Here is a 23,378-nt window from a genome sequence, read left to right as displayed (position 1 = left end):
CATGAGTTCAAGCCCCGCATTGGGCTCTGTGCTGACAGCTCAGAGCCTGGAGCCTGCTTCGGATTCTGTGTCTCCCTCTCTCTCTGCCCTCCCTAGCTCACATTCTGTCTCTGTCTCTCTCAAAATATAAACACTCCAAAAAATTTTTTTAATTTAAAAAAAAGAACATAAGCTTTAAACTATGCTAAATAATTTCCCATAATGTTCTATTAACTCCTTCTATCATGTGTATTTTTATCTTGTCCCATTCTTTTGTGAATTTATTTCCCTTTTCCACCTGTACTTTTCCACCTGTACTCTGATGTGATCTCATTTATCTCACACACTTTAGAACCTTGCCCCATAAATTATACCTACTTTTTTATATCGCCCTCTCAAAATAGTCATTTTGTAACATGACTTTCCTGACTCCCTCTGCCATTCTTAGAAAAATTAAGCTCTTATCCCTCAATGATCCTAGATTATTTTCTTCATACCACTAGTATAAATGAAGAGACATGCTGGAAGCGATATGACTGAAAGAAAGGGTACCAGGGCTCTTGCAATATTCAAGCTATGAGATCCTAGGCATATTCCTTGACCATTCTGAGCCTCTGCTTCTTAATCTATCAAATAGGGAAAAATTAACAACCCATTCTACACGGGTATAATGAGGATTAATGAGAACAAATATAAGGCACAGATAATTGGCTTTTAACACAATGTATATACTTTGTTGTAGAATGGTCTGTTTGTCTGTCTACTCAGATCCGTGGTTCACAATTTCTTTTAGAATTTTTTTAAACTCCGGGAAATCCAAATAGTCCTCTCTCAACTTACTGAAATCAGCGCCCTTGATTACAAACTCCATGAGGTCAATGAAGTCATATATTGCAATTTTTGTATCTCTGCATCTCCAATATCTAGCCCAGAACCTTTGATATATTAGATGCTTAATATATGCTCATAAGAGCAGAGTATTAAGCTATAGGTATTAAGTAGAGAAATTACCGGGTATGCAAACTAAATTTCTTTTTTCAGCAGTGAACAATATTTTACAAAATCACATTGTTTGGGGTATTTTTCTAGCTATTTCCCCAGTATAATCTCATCAGTAGCTAGAAAAAGTATACAATTGTTTATAAGTTCTTTTCTTCCAAGAAGTTCAAGGATTTTTACAAACATTTCTCATCAATCCCTAGAACATCTCTGATGTAACTGGAGATAAAAAGGAAAAAAAACAGAATATGAATCCATAATCCACGTGAATTACTAAATTCATAAATTCCACTCAGCAAAACTTCCATCTAATTTTTCAATTTGTGAACATTTTGCCACCATTTCCTTTCTAAATCCACCTGAGTTACCTATTTACTCATTACATCTGGATATGCTGGTCTGGAACATTATTATTTGCTCAAGAAAGCAAAATTTTCAGAAAGTATTCTACAGAGTAAGCGACACACAGAACTACATAAAAATGACAACTCTAATTCCTTAATAGAAAACTGATTATTCAGGCTACTGAGTTTATTTCAGACTACAAGATATTTAAGAATTAAACAAACTATTTTCTTCAAATTTTAATAATCAGAGACCAGTAGCCCAATCAACAGCTTTAACTTCTTTCTGCTCCCCATCATTTTGTTCTTTTGTACCCTTTCTGACTGCCCAGCCAGGAAACATTCTCTTCCTTCTCCATATTAACAGAATCCCACTTGTGTTCAGGCAACATTGGGCTCAGCCCCAGGGGATGAATCATGATTCATCTTAGCCAATCAATTCTGTTCCCCTTTATCAATAATTGGTATAAAATTGCACCTGTGGTCTAGACCTGACCAATAAACTGAAAGAAGTTGCCAGGGATTTTTTCCTCCTTGATGAGACTGCAGCAAGAATAGGCTCGTTTGACCCCAACCAATTTCCCTGTACTTGAGAAGCTGCCAGGTTGAACTTGATGCTTACAGCTATGCCACTCGCTTGAGATCATGAGTGGAAGACCAAGGAAACTTTAGAGATCCTCACTCTACGCCCAGACATAAGTGAGTCTCTATCTTCAGGCTTCCTGTTACATGAAATGCTGTTTTGTCTAAATCACAAAGAGTCAGATACCCCGTTCCTTGAAGGTGAAAGCATCCTAATTAGCACAAACAGACCAATAAATCAGGCAAGAAGGGAAGTAGAGATTAATTACTGAGCACTTACTATTACATCTGTAATCTCATTTAATCTTCACAAAGCCAAATGAAAATTACTAATATTTTGTTTTGTTTTTGTAAAAACTAAAGCTTAATAAAGTATAGTTAAAAAATAACAAAGCTAAAAGTCTTTTTAAAAATATAAAATAACAAAGCTAAAAGTCTTTTTAAAAATATAAAATCCCTTCCTCCTAGCTCATAGCTCTTGTTAAAAAGACAAACCAGTAAGTTGACATGTTACAGCGAGGAAACTTAGGGAGACCTAAGGAATACCAAGTATTCTTACAACCTTGTCATAGGATCTGCAGCCCTCAACTCTATTTTGTATCAAAGTTAAAGGGGGAAAAAGACAAAAATATGTGTATATGTGTATAAAAAGTTCCAGAATGTCTAGTAGAGTGGCCAAAATCCTGTAACAAAAACTAGGATGGATTTTAAGTGTAATACTCAATTTTTCAAAAATTAAAAAAATATGAAGTTAACTACGAGTATTTCTTAAACCAAAAAAATTACTTCCTTATTTCAAACTATTCCATTAACCAAGTATCTATCAATATAGAAACCACAAAGTTAACACTTCCTCAATTCTCATCTGTTCACGAAAAGTGATTCAGCTTAAATCTTGGCAACCAAAAAAATTATATAAATACTAAGATTCAATGAGGTCATTTTTTATTTAGAAATTTACTAGAACTGGGTGTTCCAGGCTATTTATAATGTCATCTCAACCAGAAGTATATTCACCTTATATTGTCTTTATTAATTTCTAATTGAGCTTAATAAAATAGGCATGCCACATTTGTGACCTGAAACACATACAACTTACCTTCCCACATGCTCTGCAATGATGCCTCCTTTTGGTGAATGTGAACCTGGCTTCACATTTCATGCAATTTGGAGCCTGAGAATCTGGTACCCACACGGGAGCCACCTCACCCAGAGTAGTAAATGGCTTCCTGGCAGAAATTCCAAACTGACCAGCTCTGAGATCATTATCTGGGCTTTCTGGAGCTAATGCAAGGCACGGTCTACTGGATATCCCAGACTCGTAGCTTTCTAAATGTTCCCCATTTGTATCAGCAATAGTGATGTTTCCTAAAGAGGAATTGCATACATTGGTTGTTGAATTTTCCCCTAATTTTGCTTTTCCAAGAACATCATTTTTGTTTTTAATATTATTTCCACTATTTGTAGGAAGGTCATTTTGTAAGTGGTCAGACAATGGCTTTGGAATTTGAAGTTTAAGATTAGAAGGTTGCTTGGGTCTTGCACCACCAAAAGGAACACTGATAGACTGCAGGTTTGCTACTATCTTAGGTGAAGATTGCCCAAGCACTGATGGAACTTGGCTACAGAAACTGTGTAAATAATTTTTCTTCATTAGGTCACCAGTGCTGTTTAAATGTAGACCACTCCCTTCTGTGGCTTCATTTCCTCTCTGTTCATAAATATTTGAGTAGCATTCTGATTTGCTCTCTTCTATTTCCTTTTCTTCTGTTACTGAATCTTCTTTGGAGGGTAAAGTCTTTGGAACAAAACAAACAACTGGGCTCTGCATTCCATAGGAATCACAATTAGATACAGAATTTGCTGCTGGTGTATCCATACTGGAGAAATCACATCCTTCACTTTCATTCATGCAAGTTCCTTTTAAATCTAGACCTGCTTCAGCCATTCTATCACACTCTCCTCCATTATCACTGTAAATGTCCTCAGGCTGATTCATCTGCAGAAACTTCTCATTTTCTTTATTTATTTGGCTGTCATTCATATCATTTAGCTTAGTCAATTTCCAATTAGTCATCTCCTGAGAATCAGAGAAATGCTCTGTCATATTAAGAAGTTCTGTAGTGTCAAGTATTTCTTCATGTTCACAACCTTCCTTTTCATCAGCTCTAACTTCACTGGACACAAGGCAATCTGAAAACTGTTCACAGTTATCATCCCTTCCAGACCCATTAGGCATGTCTGTTTTGAGAAGCAAAGGTAAACCAGGTCGGATGGATTCTTCGGTTGTTCTCTCCTCTGCTGGCTCTTTTGTCATCAAAATCCCCTCACTCAGATGGGAAAAGGAGTTTGGACTCCCTAGATCTGTCCTAGCAGAGCTGGTTTTGCAAGTGAGAACCTCATCTGGTATACAGTTCTCTTGCTTTTTAGCAGCAGAACCTTCTTCATCTGTTCCCTGGGATGAGATTACTGAATCAATTGTTAAACTTGTAATCACAGACATGGAGGGATCTCTACCTATATTTTCATCATCCTTTAACTGTGAGGAGGAACAGACACTGGCTAGATTATCAGATGAAGTAGTACACATATGTTTAACAGAATCCCCCACTGCACTTGGTCTATTCAACAGATCCATTTGTTTCTCTGAATTCATATCTTTTCCAGTGGACCCATTTATACTAAAACTAAATTGATCAGTTTGTCTGCTTTCGTCATCCAGTGAACAGCTAAAAGCATCCATGAGGGACTGACTATTGTAATTATTACAATCCTGCAAATCACTCTGTAATGTCCTCTTATCACAATTATGCATGACGGCTACAACAAGAACATTCTTCTCATCTGGCAGACAAGCTAGATTTCCACATTTTTTTTCTCCCACTTCGACAGCACTGCGTTGATCATCTCGATTACAGTTCCTTTTAATTAACTGATCTTCTGCAACGGCATTTTCATCAATCCACATTGTGTTAATCTCTGGATTCAGAGGATACTCCTGTCCATTTGCACAATGGTCCTCTCCCTCTGTGGTCAAAGAAGCTGAATGAGCCAGAGAGAAGACTTTCAATTGTGGCTGTGACTCATTAGAAACTGCAGGTTCATTCACACTGGCCAATGCAGGGTTAAATGATAGTCGGTGAGAAGGGGAATCTAGAATCTTATTCCACTTGGTATCCAATAAAATAGGAGAAACTGTTTCATCTGAAAAAATAATTACAATAAGTTTGCTGGTGACACTGTAAAAGCTAGAACTCAGTTAATCAACTACATTTGCAAATACTCTGAAAATAAAATATTCCTAGGATATCTAAAAAGAGAATATTTCTAGAACACGGAGTTTCTAATTTTTAGCTAAGAACAAAAAAATATTAAGACTATTCCTGTATTACATGTCAGTTTGGAAAAGAGGTCATTCATAAGGGGAAACAAGTATAGCCCCAAACACAACAATCTGAGAGAGCAATAAGAAGTCAGTCAGTTTGGGTTGAAAAAGAATTAGGGTAAGGAAATAGTAAAAAGCAGCTAGAAAGGGCAGATTGGAAAGGCCATAAAACATCAGAGTATGTGGAGAATGGTCCTGAATCCTCTGAGTGTTAAATCCTGAGTTGACCAAATGTAGGCTAGCAGAGACTTGAGATTTAGTAACATATGCTTCCTTTAAAAAAAGAAATCATTATTTCCAAGATGGTTCATGGAAATAAAAAAGAATTACCGCTTCTTACAAGAATATTTAATATTCAAACAAGAATGATCAGTTATTAAAATTTCATTATTTGACCACCTACCACATGGGCATACTGTTAATTATCTAGTGTCATCACCATCGTGTGTGCTGTATTTTTCATTTAAAGAAGGAAATTAACACAAAATGAAAAATCACTCTATTTAAAATATACTTTGAAAGACACCAGGCTAGACATTGTAGTTTTAATGCAACTTTAAATTTTTGGGGCTCCTGGGTGTCTCAGTCAGTTAAGCATCTGACTTTGCCACAGGTCTCACAGTTCATGAGTTCAAGCCCCGCATCGGGCTCTGTGCTGATAGCTTGGAGCCGGAGCCTGCTTTGGATCTGTGTCTCCCTTTCTCTCTGTCCTTCCCCTGCTTGTGCTCTGCCTCTCTCTCTCTCTCTCAAAAATAAACAAACATGAAAAAAAATGTAAAAAAAAGTTTTTTAATTTTAGAATTTTTTCAAATTTAAAAAATTCTAAAATTAAAAAAAAAAAAAAATAGCTCAAAACAAATAACATAGTTCCAAACAAGAATGTGGCTTCTGAAGTTCTTCTCCTTCTAGGGAGTTATTTTTTATAAGCAAATGCTGTATTTTTGAACTAAAAGACAATTTTTACTGATTCAATGAAAATGTATTCAAAATCAACTATATACAAAATACCCTACTAGAATCTACATTAGCCACAAAGAGAATCATGTAATGAACTAACAGTTTTATTAGAGTCAAAGGTATTCTAGAAGTATATTATTCATGTGGTTAGGTGTAGCACCTGTGTAGACATCTTATGACAAATAACTGCGATACACAGAGGGCCAAACCAAAGAAAGGATTGAGAAATTATTTGTATAAATGATTGAAACAGAGAGGAAAATACACCTTCTGCCTTGGTATGTATAAAACCCATCTAGATCCAATAAAATCTCAAATTATTAATTTTTACATTTACATGAATCCTATGGCTATGGAGTAGCTTCAGGTCATCAACAGTAAAATATGAGAAGAGCACGCTATTCCATGTATCATTCCTTCTCCCTTTTCTTTCCTAACCCCCATAATCCCATATTCTTTTTAAGGCTTGCTCTATCATAGACCCAAAGCAGTAAAGTTAAAACTAATCTCTCTTCCCAACTACTATCAAAGAACAACCTGAATCACTGGATATAGTAAAGGTTTGGAGATCATTACTAAAATCATGGAGTTCAGATGGAAATATATCAAATTGTAAACTTGTTACATGCCATTTCCCCTTAGAAACAGAGAACACCAAGGAAGGAAGGCGAGGTAAAAGATAGAGATTTAATTATGGCTTATCCATTCAAGTCATACTCAGAGGGAAATTTAAAGAAAAGTTTTCCCTAAACGAAGTGAATCTTAAGCTGACAGTTTATTTAACCATTTTGGCAGTAACTTAAAAATATAAATCTTTTAAAATTAGTTTAAAATGTATCTTTACTTTTTTGGTCAATCAATAGGCAATAAGTTATTTTTCTTAGTTTAGAAATACAATCACACATTCTAAAGCTTTTCTTGATCATAAATTGGTTGTATAAAGAGAGTTTAGGCTCTAGTATGATACTGCCTGGATACTTATCATCCTGCCACTTATCAGCAAACTAACTTTGGGGAAGTTGCTTAATCTCTCTGTGCCTCTCATCTGTAAAATATAGATAAAATCTACTTTCATGGGATTATATTAAAGATTAAATAATACAGTCCATATAAATGCGTTAGCATAGTATCTGGCACATAGTGCTCAAAAATGTTCGTTCCTCCTCTGGGTATTAAAATATAATACTATTATCATTAAGCCACTTTACCCAGTTTTATTTTTTTTTAAGTGTTACATACTCTTAAAATCCCCCATTCTCCATATCATAAATATATTCAAACAGATTCACCAAAGTAAATTCTCACCTTCGTTTTGTTCAAATTCATCTAATACCTTGTCCAGGTTGTAAGCTTCTGCTTGGAAGTAATTCTCCATCGGTGAGGAAACACCACTTAAGAGACTTGTTTAAACTTTCTAGAAAGTAGATCAAATTTGTATTATACTTTCAATTACTAAAATATAACTTACAGACATTACAACTGATAACAGAAATACAAATGATCATGAGACTATTATAAACAATTATACACCCACAAATTGGAAAACCTGAAGGAAATAGATAAAGTCCTAGATGAATATAACCTACCAAGAGTGAATCATGAAGAAACAGAAAATCTGAAGACCAATTATTAATAAAGAGATTGAATCAGTAATTAAAAATCACCCAACAAAGAAAAGTCCAGGATCAGTTGGCTTTACTGATGAATTCTACCAAACATTAAAAAAAGGATTAATACCAATGCTTCCCAAACTCTTCCAAACAACAGAAGATGGGGGGAACACTTCTAAACTCATTTTACAAAGCCAGCATTACCCTGATACCAAAACCAGATAAGGACACTACAAGAAAGGAAAATTACAGGGGTGCCTGGGTGGCTCAGTCGGTTAAGCGTGCGATTTCGGCTCAGGTCATGATCTCGCAGTTCGTGAGTTCGAGCCCCATATCGGGCTCTGTGCTGACAGCTCGGAGCCTGGAGCCTGGAGCCTACTTCGGATTCTGTGTCTCCTTCTCTCTCTGCCCCTCCCCCACTTGCACTCTGTCTCTCTCTCAAAAATAAATAAATATTTTTTTTTCAACGTTTATTTATTTTTGGGACAGAGAGAGACAGAGCATGAACGGGGGAGGGGCAGAGAGAGAGGGACACAGAATCGGAAACAGGCTCCAAGCTCTGAGCCATCAGCCCAGAGCCCGACGCGGGACTCGAACTCACGGACCGCGAGATCGTGACCTGGCTGAAGTCGGACGCTCAACCGACTGCGCCACCCAGGCGCCCCAAAAATAAATAAATATTTTTTAAAAATTAAAAAAAAAAAGAAAGGAAAATTACAGTATCCCTGATGAATATATATACAAAAATTCTAAAACAAAATATTAGCAAACCAGATACAATAATACATTAAAAAGACCATATGCCATGATCAAGTGGAATTTACTCTGGGACACAAGGATGGGACACAATATCTGTGAATCAATGTAATACACCACATTACAAAATGAAGGGTAAATCATACGATCATCTCAATAGATGCAGAAAAAACATTTGACAAAATTCAATACCCAATTGTGATAAAAACCCTCAATCAAGTCAATCAAGTGGGTAGAGTAAGAACACACCTAATAAAAGCCATCTATGACAAGCCCAGAGTGGACATCATACTCAGCAGTGAAAACCTGAAAGAAAGACTTTCCTCTAAGATCAAGAACAAGACAAGTGGGATGCTCACTCTCACCACTTGTATTCAACATAATACTGGAATTTCTAGCCAGAGCAATTAGGAAGAAAACAAAACAAAAAGCATCTGAATCAGAAAAGAAGAAGCGAAACTGTCTGTACTTGAAGCTGACATCATATTCTATATAGAACACTCTAAGACTCCACACAAAAAAACCTGTTAGAATAAATGAATTCATTAACTTTGCAAGATTAAAAAGTCAACACCCAAGGGGTGCCTGGCTGGCACAGTAGGTAGGGAGAGTATGCAACTCTTATTCTCTGGGTCATGAGTTCAAGCCCCATATGTAGAGTTACTTAAAATTTAAAAAAAAAATTTTTTTAAGTCAACATACAAATTTAGTTGGGTTTCTATACACTAACCCCAAATAATCAGAAAGAGAAATTAAGCAAACAGTATCATTTACAATTACATCAAAAATAATAAAATTTCTAGGAATAAATTTAACCAAGGAGGTGAAAAATCTGTACTCTGAAGACACAGATGAAATAATCAGAAGACACAAACAGATGGAAAGATATTCTGAGGCTCATGGATTGGGAAAATTAATATTGTTAAGATGTCCATACTATAGATTCAATGCAATCTCTATCAAAATTCCAATGGCATTTCACATACATACATACATACACACACACACACACACACACACACACACACACACACACAAACACACTCATCCAGCAATTTGTTTGAATCCACAAAAGACCCTGAATAGCCGAAGCAATCTTGAAAAAAAAACAAAGCTAGAGCCTTCATAATACCTGATTTTAAATTATATTACAAAGCTATAGTAATCAAAACAGTATGGTGTTGGCATAAAAACAGACACATAAATCAATGAAACAGGAAAGAGAGCCCAGAAATAAAACCACACATATATGTTCAATTAATTTATGACAAAAGAGCCAGGAATATACAATGAAGAAAGGATAGTCTCTTCAATAAATGGTGCTGGGAAAGCTGGACAGGCACATGCAAAAGAATGAAACCATACATAGAGATCATTTCAACAAGGGGCGCCTGGGTGGCTCAGTCAGTTAAGCACCCAACTTTGGCACAGGTCATAATCTCACGGCTCACATTTTTGAGCCCTGTGTCAGGCTCTGTGCTAACAGCTCAGAGCCTGGACCCTGCTTTGGGTTCTGTCTCTGCCTCTGCCCTATGTCAAAAATAAATAAACATTAAAAAAAAAAAAGATCAATTCAACTCAACATGGATTAAAGTCTTGAACATAGGAGCTGAAACCATAAACTTCCTACAAGAAAACACAGGCAGTTAAGCTCCTTGACATTGGTCTTGGAGATGATATTTTGGATTTGACTCCAAAAGCAAAGGCAAGAAAAGCAAAAATAAACAGGTGGAACTACATCAAAGTAAAAAACTTCTGCACAGTAGTGGAAACCATCAACAAAATGAAAAGCAACCTACTGAATAGGAGAAAATATTTGCAAACTGTATGTCCAATAAGGGGTTAATATCCAAAATATATTCAGAACTTAAACAACCTGATGGCAAAAAACCCAAACAACCCAATTAAAAGTGGGCACAAGATGAGTAGACACTTTTCAAAGAAGACACACATATGGCCAAGAGACACATGAAAAGATGCTCAACACAATGAATCATGAGAGAAATACAAATGAAAACCACAATCAAATCACACCTGTTAGAATGGCTAATATCAAAGAGACAAGAAATAACAAGAGTTGGTAAGGATGAAGAGAAAAGGGGACCCTTGTGCACTGTTGATGGCAATGCAAACTGTATGAAAAAGAGTATGGAGGTTCCTCAAAAAATTAAAAATATAACTGCCATATGATTCAGCAATTCCTCTATTAGGTATTTATTTTAAAAATGAAAATACAAACACCACAACTTCATATATATATAAAATCATTATGTTATACAGCATAAACTAATACAATGTTATATGTCAATTATATCTCATATAATTGTGAAAAAAGTGAAAAGAATATAGATTAATAAAAATATTTATAATTTTTATATAACAAGTATCCTTGTATACTTAAGATGTTGGATCCAGTTATTTATTAATATTTTGTATATAGTGACTATGAAATGCTGAGTATTGTAGGTATATGTTAAATGTGCTAGATTGTATGTGGTAAGAAATTTCATTTATGCTCTTACCGTTGGACAGTTTAAATGTTCAGTCTTTATCAGAATAAAAAGTAATCTTAAGTATACAAGGATAAAATCTCTTATAAATCTATTCAGACCACTTAAAGTATAAAACCTATCATCCCACTAGAGGTATTCTAAGATCTTTAAGCTAATAAAGTCTAGAAACCTGTAAGCTAACAATTATCAAAATGTAATTGCAGGAGACAGACTTGGTGCATTTGAATACGATACGTTTCAAAAGATAAATTCCAGATGTTGAGAGAGGAAATCACTTCTTTGAGATAAAACTACATTTCTATTTAAAAAGAAAAGTTTTATTTTATTTCTTCTTCTTTTTTTATTTAGTGTTTATTTTTGAGAGAGAGAGAGACAGAGGGCGAGCAGGGGAGGAGCAAAGAAAGAGAGGGAGACACAAAATCCAAAGCAGGCTTCAGGCTCTGAGCTGTCAGCACAGAGCCTGATATGGGGCTCAAACCCATGAACTGTGAGATCATGACCTGAGCTGAAGTCAGACACTTAACCAACCGAGCCACCCAGGCGCCCATTATTTTATTTCTTTAAAGTTTACTTATTTTGAGAGAGAGAGAGAGAGACAGACAGACGTGTGCATGAGCGGGGCAGGGACAGAGAGTGGGAGAGAGAGACAGAGAATCCCAAGCACAGGGCTCAATCTCATGAACCGTGAAATTATGAACTCTTGGTCCAAAAGCAAGAGTTGGACATGTAACCAACTGAGCCACCCAGGCACCCCAATAAATAAAACTTAAAAAAAACACCTATTCCCAAATGGAAAATGATAAGTTCAAGCAAGCATGGGGATAAGGGACATTAGTTCTAAAATGTTAATGATAATTCTGACTTGGTTATTCTCTCTAGTAGGTTTTTTTAAAAATAATCTCTGTACCCAACATGGGGCTCGAACTCATAACCCCGAGATTAAGAGTCAGATGCTCTACCAACTGAGCCAGTCAGGTGCCCCTCGGTTACTCTTTTTAAACCTCTTCTTTTCAAGTACAATTTCTTAGTCTTTCTTGGTGTTAATTGATCAAAAAGCATCCTGTGAGCACATATACTAGGTGTATCACCCACTTAACAGAATGTCAAGAGTACATAGTAGTTGTTAAATAAATATTAGCCCATTTTTCCCTCTATTATCATAATCCCCATGCTTATCTCCTTAATTTCTCAAAATGTTCTTTTCAAACTGAAAATTTTACTTGGCTTCTTATTGGTATATAGAAAGGCAGATGGGAGGGGAGATAATTTTACAATTCCCCTAAAAAGTCTAAGTAAGGAAAACATGAAGAAGAGGGAAAATCAAGAATGTAATATCCTGTTATTACAAATTTTAAGTTAAATATAAAAAGTGGTGAATTTTCTTTGATTTCTAGTGTTTCCTCTCTGAGGCATAAAAAGCATCAATATTATTTCTTTCATTTTACCAATTAAAAAAAAAAGCTCAGGGGATTAAATGGGTTTATTCAATCATTTCCGTATGATTATTCATTCAGTCAACTTTTATTTATTGATTGGCTCCTGTTAAATAAGTTTAAGTAGACAAATAGGCTACATAATCCCTTAATAGTTTTTCTTACCTATCTTTTGTGTCTCATGATTTATAGTTCAAAATAATTTTCATATTATGCCATTTTATTATGATAAAGACTGAACATTTAAACTATCCAATGATAAGAGCATGAATTAAATTTCTCACAACAAACAATCTAGCACATTTAACATATTCCTACAATACTCAGCATTTCATAGTCACTGTATATAAGATATTAATAAATAATTGGATCCAACATATGTATTGTGCATCTCCTGTATGCAAGGTATTGTAATCATTTCAAGTCTCAGACATCATCCTTAACATTGAGAAGCTTATAACTTAATGGTAAACAATGCTAAAAAAGAAAAGTAACATAATAATAAATGATTTTAATAATAACAGTATAAGAGACCCAAAGTACTACTTAATTACTTTGTCAGATCAAATTAACAGATAAGTGCTACAGAATAAGTATTATAAAAGTTCAAGAAACGTGCAGGATCACCATTTGAATGGTCAAAAAGGCATTATTTATGGATTTGAGCTGGGCCTAGAAAGGTGGATAAAATTTTAATGAATATTCCAGATGGCAAGATGCAGAAGTAAAATTTAAAACAGGCAGAGACATACAAGGAGTGACCTAAGGACAGGCAATTATTGAGGGATCAGTGAAACTGGAGCAAGAATTTATTCATATAGTTAACATTAGGACACAGTTGGAGAAGCAGACAGGCATCATATCATGCAAGCCTTGGAATGCCAGTCTGACAAAGGTACTGCATATACTTTTAAGCAATGGGAAGCACTATAGCACTTTCACAAACCTTTATTATAGTATATTGTTATAATTGTTCATTTTATTATTAGTTATTGCTGTTAATCTCTCACTTTACCTAATTTGTAAATTAAACTTTATCATAGGTATGTATGTACAGGAAAACACAGTATAAATAGGTTTTGGTAGTATCTATGGTTTTAGGTACCACAGGGGATCTTGGAATATATCCCCCATGGATAAGGAGGGGGACTCCTGTGCAAACAGCTGGTCAAGAAGCTGTACTAAACTCCAATGATAATTACTGTTGCAGGCCAGCATCAAAAATCCTAAAATCCTAAATCCTAAATCCTAAAGCCCTTAGGTAAATGGTTACTAGGAAAGAAAATATTCACAGTGCCTCAAAGTATTAATCCACAGATTATTAATCACAAAGGAGAAAATATGTTTACAGTAAGAAGATATGATAATCACTACCTAAACCAAATGATCAAATTTAGGATTACCGAGAGTTTAACAAGCTGCCATGATGGTGCTCACTTCAGTAGCACATGTACTAAAACAAGCTGCCATGATGTACCTCTTGATATGATGCAATGAGAAGTTTAAAACATTACGAACATAGTATTCTTGCCGAAAATGTTTAACCTGAATTGAATCATGAAGAAACGATTTGACAAATCTAGAATGTGAGGCATTCTATAAGACAACTGTTCTGAACTTTCCAAAAGGTTCAATGTTACAAAAACATCATTCCAAATTTAAAAAGACTTAAGAGATTTAATAACCAAAGTCCATGCATGAACACTGGCTGGATCCTAAGTCAAGAAAATACATATACACATACACAGCAAAAAATCCCATGTAGGAGACAATCCAGGAAATTTGGACTATGTATCAGGTGATATGATAAATTAATAACCATTTTCTTAGCTGTGATAACGACATTTTGATTTTGTAGGAGAATGTCCTTACTCTTAGGAGATGTCTGCTGAATTATTTAGGGAAGAAGTGTTGTAATATCTATATTTAACTTTCAAATGATTCAGAAAAAGAAAAGTATGTGAATGTGTGTATGAGTGTAGGGGAGGAGGGGAAAAAGAGGAAGAGAGTGAAAGGAGGGAGAGAGGAGGAGAGGTGTTCAAAAAAGAAACAAGAGGCGCCTGGGTGGCTCAGTTGGCTGAGCATCCAACTCTTGATTTCCGGGTTGTGGATTCAAGCCCTATGTTGGGCTCCATGCTGGGCATGAAGCCTACTTAACAAAAAAAAAAAAAAAAAGAAGAAGAAGAAGAAGTAAAATGGTAAAAATTGATGAATCTAGGTGAAGGATATATGGGTCTTTATTTATATTATCTTTTAACTTTTCTTTAGGCTTGAAATTTCTCAAAAGAAAAAAAAAAAGAGTATACTGAGCTGGTGGTAGGAAGCATTCCTTCCCACTATGAATATAGAAATTCTAGAAAAATAGATTATCTTAAAATAGTTTATACAGCCAAATTCAAAAGCAAGAAAGGGAAATACACAAATCCATAAACCAAAAAGAAACCAAGCCACAACAATGAGTGAGAACTGAAGGGGTCGCAAAACTAGGCAGCAACCTTCAGGCCTAAGATCAAAAGTTAGCAGGGAAGATGGGAATTATTGGCTGCAAACTTAAAGTTTCTACAGTGTAAGGGGCCAGACTGGGCTCTCTGAATAAAGCCGGGAGCTGGCGGAAAAAACTATCCCAGGTGGCTCCAAGACTGAGCAATGGAACAGGATGGAAGAGCACACCAGTAAAATCACCTTTCAGAAATTAGAATTCCTAACCTTCCCCTCACTCAGGATTGGGAATGATATTAAAGCTTTCTATAAATGAATGTAACATGGTTTATCTCCATGGTTACTCAGCTTTTATTGTGACTTGTAATAATGTTTTTAATTTTTAAAAGTCATGAAATAATAGGATAGTGGGGAGAGGAGGGTGCATGTGACTATAAAGGGGTAGCACAAGGGAGATCTCTGTGGTGACAGAATCATGCTGTATCTTCAACTGCAATGGCGGTTACACAAACCTACATGTGACAAATGAGAGGGACACACATTCATGAATATGCTCACAGCAGCTTTATTCACAACAGCTAAAAGGTGGGAATAACCAGATACCTATCAACTGATGAATGGAAAATCAAGTGTCAATTTCCTAGTTTATGTTTTCTATAATTATGTATAATATGTAAGCAATGAGAAAAACCGGGTAAATGAAGGGTACACTGGGGCTCTATACTATTCTTACAGTTTCATGTGAATCTATAATTACTACAAAATAAAAAGCTGGAAAAAAATAAAAATGAAAGAGAAAAGGTTATTAAAAATTCAACAGACATAGGAGCAGGATGAAGAGAGCATCTGTGTAAGGGGGAATCAGAACCCAAGTATAGTAAAGTAGATGTCCTTGTGTTGGGGTGGCCCAACATAAGATGTCAGAGACCCAACAGTGTAAGAAAGCTGTCTATGCAGAAGGACAGCCCAGGGTGGGGTATCAGAACCCAAGAGAGGCGAGGAAGGCATCTACATGAAGGGGATGGGGAGTCAGAGCCCAAGTGACTAAGAAGAGTCCACATGCAGGAGAGGTAAGGAGGAGATGTAAGAGCACAATCCAGAGTGGCAGGTCAGAGCCTGAGCAGGATAAGAAGGGTCAGGAGAAGGAGACAGTGATAGGAGACTGGTTACATGCAGAGACAGATCAAATAACTGACTACATGAAGAGCAACCAGGGCAAGGTTTCTCACTATTAGAGAAGGGAGTTAAAATGCACACAAAGTGAAGGCCAGAAAGAACCCTGCAGTGTTGGTTTGGAATTCTAGATATCAGTATGAACTCATAGACCTCAATAAACATAGACACTTATAGCACTAGATATAGATGTAAATGTGTGTGTGTGTGTGTGTGCACTTGCTTTAGCTCTCTGCAGAGAGGATCTTAGAGCAGCAAATCTCCATCTCTAATCCAAGTAGCAATGAGCATGTACCTAGCACCAGATTTGGTATCTAAGCATTGTTATCCACTAAAAGGAAGCAGGGTTCTATAGAGAAATGGCTGATTCCAGAGCTGGAGTAGAAAAAATACAAGAGCTCTGATGAGGATATAGGGAAATATGAATTCTCACACATTGCTAGAAGGAAAGTAAAATGATGTCACAACTTTGGGAAATAGTTTGGCAGTTCCTCAAAAAGTTCCACCTCATGGCATAGCTAGTCCACTCCTAGGTTTATGCCCAAGAGAAATGGAAATACAGTCACACAAAAACTCATTCATGAATGCTCACAGCATCATTCATAAAAGCCAAAAGGTGGAAACAACCCAAATATATATCAACTTATAAATGGATAAATAAAGTGTGGTATGGTGTATCAACAAAATGGGATATTATAGGACAATTAAAATAGATGGTGTACTGCTGCTATATGCTACAACATGAATGAATTTTGAAAATATTAAGGTAACTGAAAGAAGGAGACATAAAAAGCTATATACTGTATGATTCCTGTTGTATGGATTGTCCAGAATAGACAAATCCAAAGAAATAGAAAATTAATTAGTGACTGTCAGGTGCTGGGGGGAACTGGAGAGAAACAGGAACTGATTGCTAATGGATACAAGATTTCTTTTTGGGATTATAAAAATGTTTTGGAACTAGACAGTGATGATGACTACATAACTCTATAAATACATAAAAACCCCTGGACTACATATACTTTAAAAGAGTGAATTTTATGGTATGTGATTATATTTCAATTAAAAAAAAAGAGCCTTGAATATCTTGCATGCTGGAAAGCAAACATTTACTCCAAGAATAATGGAGACATGTCAAAAGGACACAGAAACCAGCCTGAAGGAGTTCCCACAGGCTAAATCAGAGAATCAAAATAAATAATGATAGCAATGGATTACAACCCACTGAATAAAAAAGAGAACCATGAATCCTTGCAATATGAATAAATGAATCCCAAGTGTGATGAGGAAGGGGATATTTACATTGCTTCAAAGTTCCTCTCTACAAAAATATTTACTAATTACCAAAGAAAAAAAGAGTAACTTCAGAGGCAAAGCCTGACAGACATCACCTTACACAACTATCAAAGTAAGCATCATCAGTAATGGGACAAATGGAAATCTGTGCTCTCTGATAGGCTGCAGTGGAAAAGGACACAGCAATGTCAATACTGGGGGAGGCTAGATAGGGGTGGGGACTCCCTTTAATTTCTGCTCAACTTTGCTATGAAACTAAAATTGCTACATTTTTTTGAGGGGGGGTGCAAGTGAGAAGAGGGCAGAGAGAGAGAGAGAGAGAGAGAGAGAGAGAGAGAGAGAGAGAATTCCCCAGGGGTAGAGAGAAACAGAGAGAAGCGGGACTCACTCGAAAACTCGAGCTCATCTGATGTGGGAGGACTTGAACTCACGAACCGTGAGATCATGACCTGAGCTGAAGTCAGATGCTTAACAACTGAGCCACTCAGGCACCAGAACCTAAAACTGCTCTTAAAAAAATAAAATGCGTTAATTAAAAAACAAAAACAGCACCACTCTGTGATATTCCCACAAAACTGCATAACCTGAATTTAGTCATAAAGAAACATCAGACAAACCAAAACTGAAGAACATCCTACAAAATAACTGGTTTGCAATCTTCAAAAGTGTCAAGGTCAAAAAAGTCAAAGACTGCAGAAATGTTCCAAACAGAAGGAGACTACAGAGACATGACTGCAACACATTACTCTAAACTAGATCCTTTTGATACAGAGGACATTATTTGTACATCTGGCAATACCTGAATAAGATCTAAGAATTAGTTGGTGGTAATGGATCAATGTTAATTTGCTGATTTTGATTAATATATTGTGGTTATGTAGGAGAATGTCCTTCTTTGCTAGAAACACAATTTCAAAGATCATGCGCTAGCAACTTATTCTCAAATGGTTCAGAGAAAAAAAAAAGTTCTTTGTACGTGACTTTCCTATAAGCTTAAGATAGTTTATAAAATTTTTTAAATACACCAGAAGTGTCTATCATATTTTTAATTTCCAGAGCACTTTCTTTTTCTAATGATTTTTACGTCATCTTATTTCATTCATATAACTTCTTTTCTTATCTCTTCTCTTAATTTCTCTGATGCAATTACTAATTACCTACGGTTTGTTGGGCTTTTTTCCTCAAACTTTCTTCTATTTCCTGTATTATTTTCCTCCAAGTTCCTCTTTTGTACTTTTGTGTTTTGTTCTCTTTCCCCTTGGAGGCTCTCCCCAAATGCCTATTTATTGAATAAATGAAGTACTAAAGCCAACTGGAAGCTCTGCATGTCTGGCTTCTCAACCAGGAGGCTTCCACTGCATGGTGATCAGGTGGGAACATAGTTACTTCACTGGGAGACCTCTAAATGTCAGTATAGAGGGGTCTTTTCTTTAGACTTTAGAGAAGGCTCATATACTTTCCTACAAGGGGGTACAGAGAGATATAATACTAGGCAATTACCTTATGAAAGAAAAGTAAAGGAAGGAGTGAGGGGGAAGGGTCTCACTTTTCAGTGTAAAGGATTTCTCTTAATCCTCCTGCTTTCACTATGCATGGTTCCTGATCCCTCGTCAGTTATGTTTAATGTCCTCAAGTCTTGAGCATCTTTAGTTTCATCTTCCAAAGAAAACCCTGTGGTCTCCTGAGGGCTTGGGAGAGGGGCAGTCTCCTCACTGCATAAGCTGGGTATCCCAGAGGATTTAAACCCTGGAGCACCTGGGTGGCTCAGTCAGTTAAGCGTCCAATTTGGCTCAGGTCACGATGTCGCGGTTTGTGAGTTCGAGCCCCGCAATGGGCTCTGTGCTGACAGCTCAGAGCCTGGAGCCTGCTTCAGTTTCTGTGTCTCCCTCTCTCTCTCTCCGCCCCTCCCCCACTTGTATTCTGTCTCTCATTCTTAAAAATAAATATTTAAAAAAAGAAATAACAAATCTGAAGTCAGGATTCTTTTTTTATTTTTTTAAGGAGGCTCCACTCCCAATGTGGGGCTTGAACTCACAACCCTGAGATCAAGAGTCCCATGCTCCACCAACTGAGCCAGCCAGGCACCCCTACGTCAGGATTCTTTACCTGCCTTCTTATAAAAGCATCCATGTCTTATTCAAAATAGAAGTCACTAAATATTATACATGTATATCTCAAGAAAGAAATAGGGGCACATGACTGGCTCAGTCAGTTAAGCATCTGACTTCGGCTCAGGTCGTGATCTCATGGTTCATGAGGTCGAGCCCCACGTCGGGCTCTGTGCTGACAGCTCGGAGCCTGGAGCCTGCCTTGGAGTCTGTGTTTCCCTCTCTCTCGGCCCCTCCCCCTGCCCATGCTCTGTCTCTCTCATAAATAAATAAACATCAAGAAACCTTTTTTTAAAATTTTTTTTTCAACTTTTATTTATTTTTGGGACAGAGAGAGACATAGCATGAACGGGGGAGGGGCAGAGAGAGAGGGAGACACAGAATCGGAAACAGGCTCCAGGCTCCGAGCCATCAGCCCAGAGCCCGACGCGGGGCTCGAACTCACGGACCGCGAGATCGTGACCTGGCTGAAGTCGGACGCTTAACCGACTGCGCCACCCAGGCGCCCCAAGAAACCTTTTTTTAAAAAAAGAAAAGAAAAGAAATAGAACTACTTAATTTTGTACATTTTCTTCCTGAGGACCTCTTCGTTTGGCATTGCACTTCTGGACCTCTTCTTTTTTATTCTATTGACCATAGTCCTTTTGGACATTCCCTTGAATCAACCTTAGGGGGTTCCACTTTTATAGCACTAATCTGATTGCTCCTTTTGTTTCCTTCACTGGTACTTCCTCTTTATGCCATATACTAATTAAAATGAACATGCATACATCTGTGCACCAAACATCATGGAGTATCAGGCACTGTCCTTGTCATTAGATTATAATGACAAATAAGACAATGTCCTTAGGGCACGTGGCTGGCTCAGTTGGAGGAACATATGAGTCTTGACCTTGGAGTCATGAGTTTGAAACCCACGTTGGATGTGCAGATTACCTAAATAAATAAAACTTAAAAAAAAAAAAAAATAAGACAATGTCCTTGACCTAAAGGTGCCTAATGTTTCATAGAGGAGATGGATGAATAAACTTAAAATATAAAACATCGTACTAATTGATATATGCCCTGAGGGCTATGGAGCCAAAGAAGAAGTGAAGCTAAATCAGACTGAGGCAGGGATGTATTTGGGAGGTAGGGTAGGCTACTGTGACAAATATTCTAATAATTGATTACCACTGATTATTTTTTATTATTGTTGATAATTTTTTCAGTAGGTTGAAAACTTCCTAAAGAGGTAATACCTGAAGAATAAGATCTTGCCCAGTAAAAGCAAAAACCAGCACCCCCTTCTTATGCCTCTACATGAGGTGGCTAGGGTATAAGAAATACCCTTCCAACTGTAGGCCCAGAAGTTTTGATGAGGAAGGCACTAACTACTAAGGGCCTCTCTACTCCACTCTCAACTGAAAAGGAGCTCACTCTGCTATCACACACTGTCAGACTCATGCCTCTATTCTTAAAGCTTACATGGAAAATTAAACTCAGCCAGAGTAAGCAACATGCCATTAGTGAATGGTATAATCAGTTTCTGAAATTCATCTTACCCACACATCCTCAACCCTCCCTACCATTTCCAGCCCCTTAAGTAATTGTATGACCTAAAAGAAATCAAACATGATTCCTAGTCAGGAAAAAAAAAATCAATGATTCCTGCTCTACAAGAATTAGTAAAATACTTCCAATTTTCTGCTGGAAATTATTGCTCTTCACAATTAGTCTAAAAATACAAAATAAAATAATGTAATTAAATCTATATTTGCTTCCCTGCCCCAAAATTAGCTTTAATTGCTTTGCTCTTACATGATGACTAAGAAATAGAAATAAGATTAATTGGATAGATATATCACTATTTTTTTTTCTACCAACATTATTGCTCAAATCCGTGTTCTTTTTCATGCTGAAATTACCTTTTTATGCTCAAAGTAGAAGCTGACTCTAAAAGGAAAAAGCCAAGCACTGGCAGAAAAATTAGAATTTTGACATAACTCAACAGTAATTTTAAAATACCCTTCCTCTGGATTTAAGTCAAATCTTTTTTTAAAACTATACTCCTGATTTAACAAGAGGCAATGTTATAAACGAAGCAAGCAGCATATATACATGAGCATTATTTTCTGTAGATTTAGCTGTTTTCTTAAGTTCAATCTCTAACAGAAATAGAACATTGGTTTTCTTACCTTTTTCCCCTTACACACGTGATAAGGGACAGACTTCCCTGTGCTTACTCATGATGCTTGCTGCACCACCAGCCAGTCCTGCTGATTCAGTATGCCCTATTTGATCCTAAAGAAAAAAAAAACACATTGCTCATTATATTTGCTAAAGCAATAAGCCCTAATTTTCTTCATATAAACCTATCACAGCCAGACAAATGACAGCTATGGGGCTTAAATAAATTACATCTTCAGATTCAAAGACCTGGCTACTATGAAATGCAGCAGACACATTTTACTGTCTAAGAAGGCCAAAGGTTAAACGTTGCATAAACAGTTAAGAATTTTTGAATATTTTTTATTTTCAGTGGATAATACAAAATAAAACCTCAGAGGCAGGCACTTTCTACCCAATGGTTTTAACTCTGTTAATTCATAAAAATACCAATTATTTTGTATTACAATAAGCCCTCCAAGAATCCAAAGCTAGCAAAACTGCTGCTTCACTAGAATGTCTTTTTTTTTTTCCTGTACATACAGATTTCTTAAATTGAGATTCAGAGGCTTCCTGTTGAGATTTTTATTGCAAAACAACTGTTTTCCTCCAAACGGAGTCTCTTAGGATTCTAGTCCTCCTCCATTGTTTAGAAGCAATGGATCTATTAGCCCAACATTATCCTTACTACTAGCGATATGCAAAAGACAAAGCTTTCAAAGCTTCCTCAAATGTTATTTCCTTCTTCTGAATATATGACAATATCCATGAAGTTACAGTAGTCCAATTTAAATACTTCTGTAGCTGTTTAGAGAAGATTTGAAATTCTTTAGGAGCCTAATTTAGTCTTGAACAAGATTGGTAATTGTAATCCGAATAAAATTAAGAATCTCATATTACCCATATAAAGTATCAAACATATAATCATAACATTTCAGAACAGGAAAGTATCTTAGAGATGATCTAATGAACATCGCTTAATTTTAAAGACAATATGCACTAAAAGAAATTTTTCTGGCATTATTGTAAATGCAATTCCATTAACTGATGGAAAAATAATGTACTTATTAAAAAATAAGAGAGTTTTTAAAAAGCCAAAAATTCAAGTTTCCAGAAACCAATAAAAAATATAGAATGGGGCGCCTGGGTGGCTCAGTTGGTTGAGTGTCCAACTTCAGCTCAGGTCATGATCTCGCGGTCTGTGAGCTAGAGCCCTGCGTCCGGCTTCGTGCTGACAGCTCAGAGCCTGGAGGCTGCTTCGGATTCTGTGTCTCCCTCTCTCTCTGCCCCTCCCCTGCTCATGCTCTGTCTCTCTCTCTCTCTCTCTCCCTGTCAAAAATAAAAATAAACATTAAAAAATATATATATATAGAGAGAGAGAGAATGAAAATCTCTGGTGAGGGGCACCTGGGTGGCTCAGTTGATTAAGCATCTAACTCTTGATTTCGGCTCAGGTCAGAATCTCACAGTTTGTGAGTTCAAGCTCCATGTCAGGCTCTGCACTGGCAATGGGGAGCATGCTTTGGATTCTCTCTCTCCCTCTCTCTCTCTGCCCCCCCCCACTCTCTCTCTAAATAAATAAACTTGGGAAGGAAGGAAGGAACAAAGGAAGGAAGGAAGGAAGGAAGGAAGGAAGGAAGGAAGGAAGGAAGGAAG

At 36.6% G+C, this 23,378-nt stretch overlaps 1 protein-coding gene across 1 annotated transcript in view; it reads right to left on the bottom strand.

The window, feature by feature from the left end:
- Positions 1–23,378, bottom strand: part of ZFYVE9 (zinc finger FYVE-type containing 9) — a 202,200-nt gene that overhangs the window by 103,566 nt on the left and 75,256 nt on the right. The window contains exons 2-4 of the mRNA XM_040456039.1: positions 21,752–21,857; positions 7,552–7,660; positions 2,947–5,108 (exon numbers count right to left, since the gene is read on the bottom strand). Of these exons, the coding sequence (XP_040311973.1) occupies positions 2,947–5,108; positions 7,552–7,621 (2,232 nt within the window). The 5' untranslated portion in view covers positions 7,622–7,660; positions 21,752–21,857. The remainder of the gene's footprint in view (positions 1–2,946; positions 5,109–7,551; positions 7,661–21,751; positions 21,858–23,378) is intronic.

This window comes from Herpailurus yagouaroundi, unplaced genomic scaffold (genome assembly GCF_014898765.1).
Source record: "Herpailurus yagouaroundi ecotype Mexico unplaced genomic scaffold, PumYag 77, whole genome shotgun sequence".
Classification (NCBI taxonomy): domain Eukaryota; kingdom Metazoa; phylum Chordata; class Mammalia; order Carnivora; family Felidae; genus Herpailurus; species Herpailurus yagouaroundi.
The sequence above is the reverse complement of the archived record's forward strand: the minus strand, read 5'-3'. Positions and strand labels throughout refer to the sequence as shown.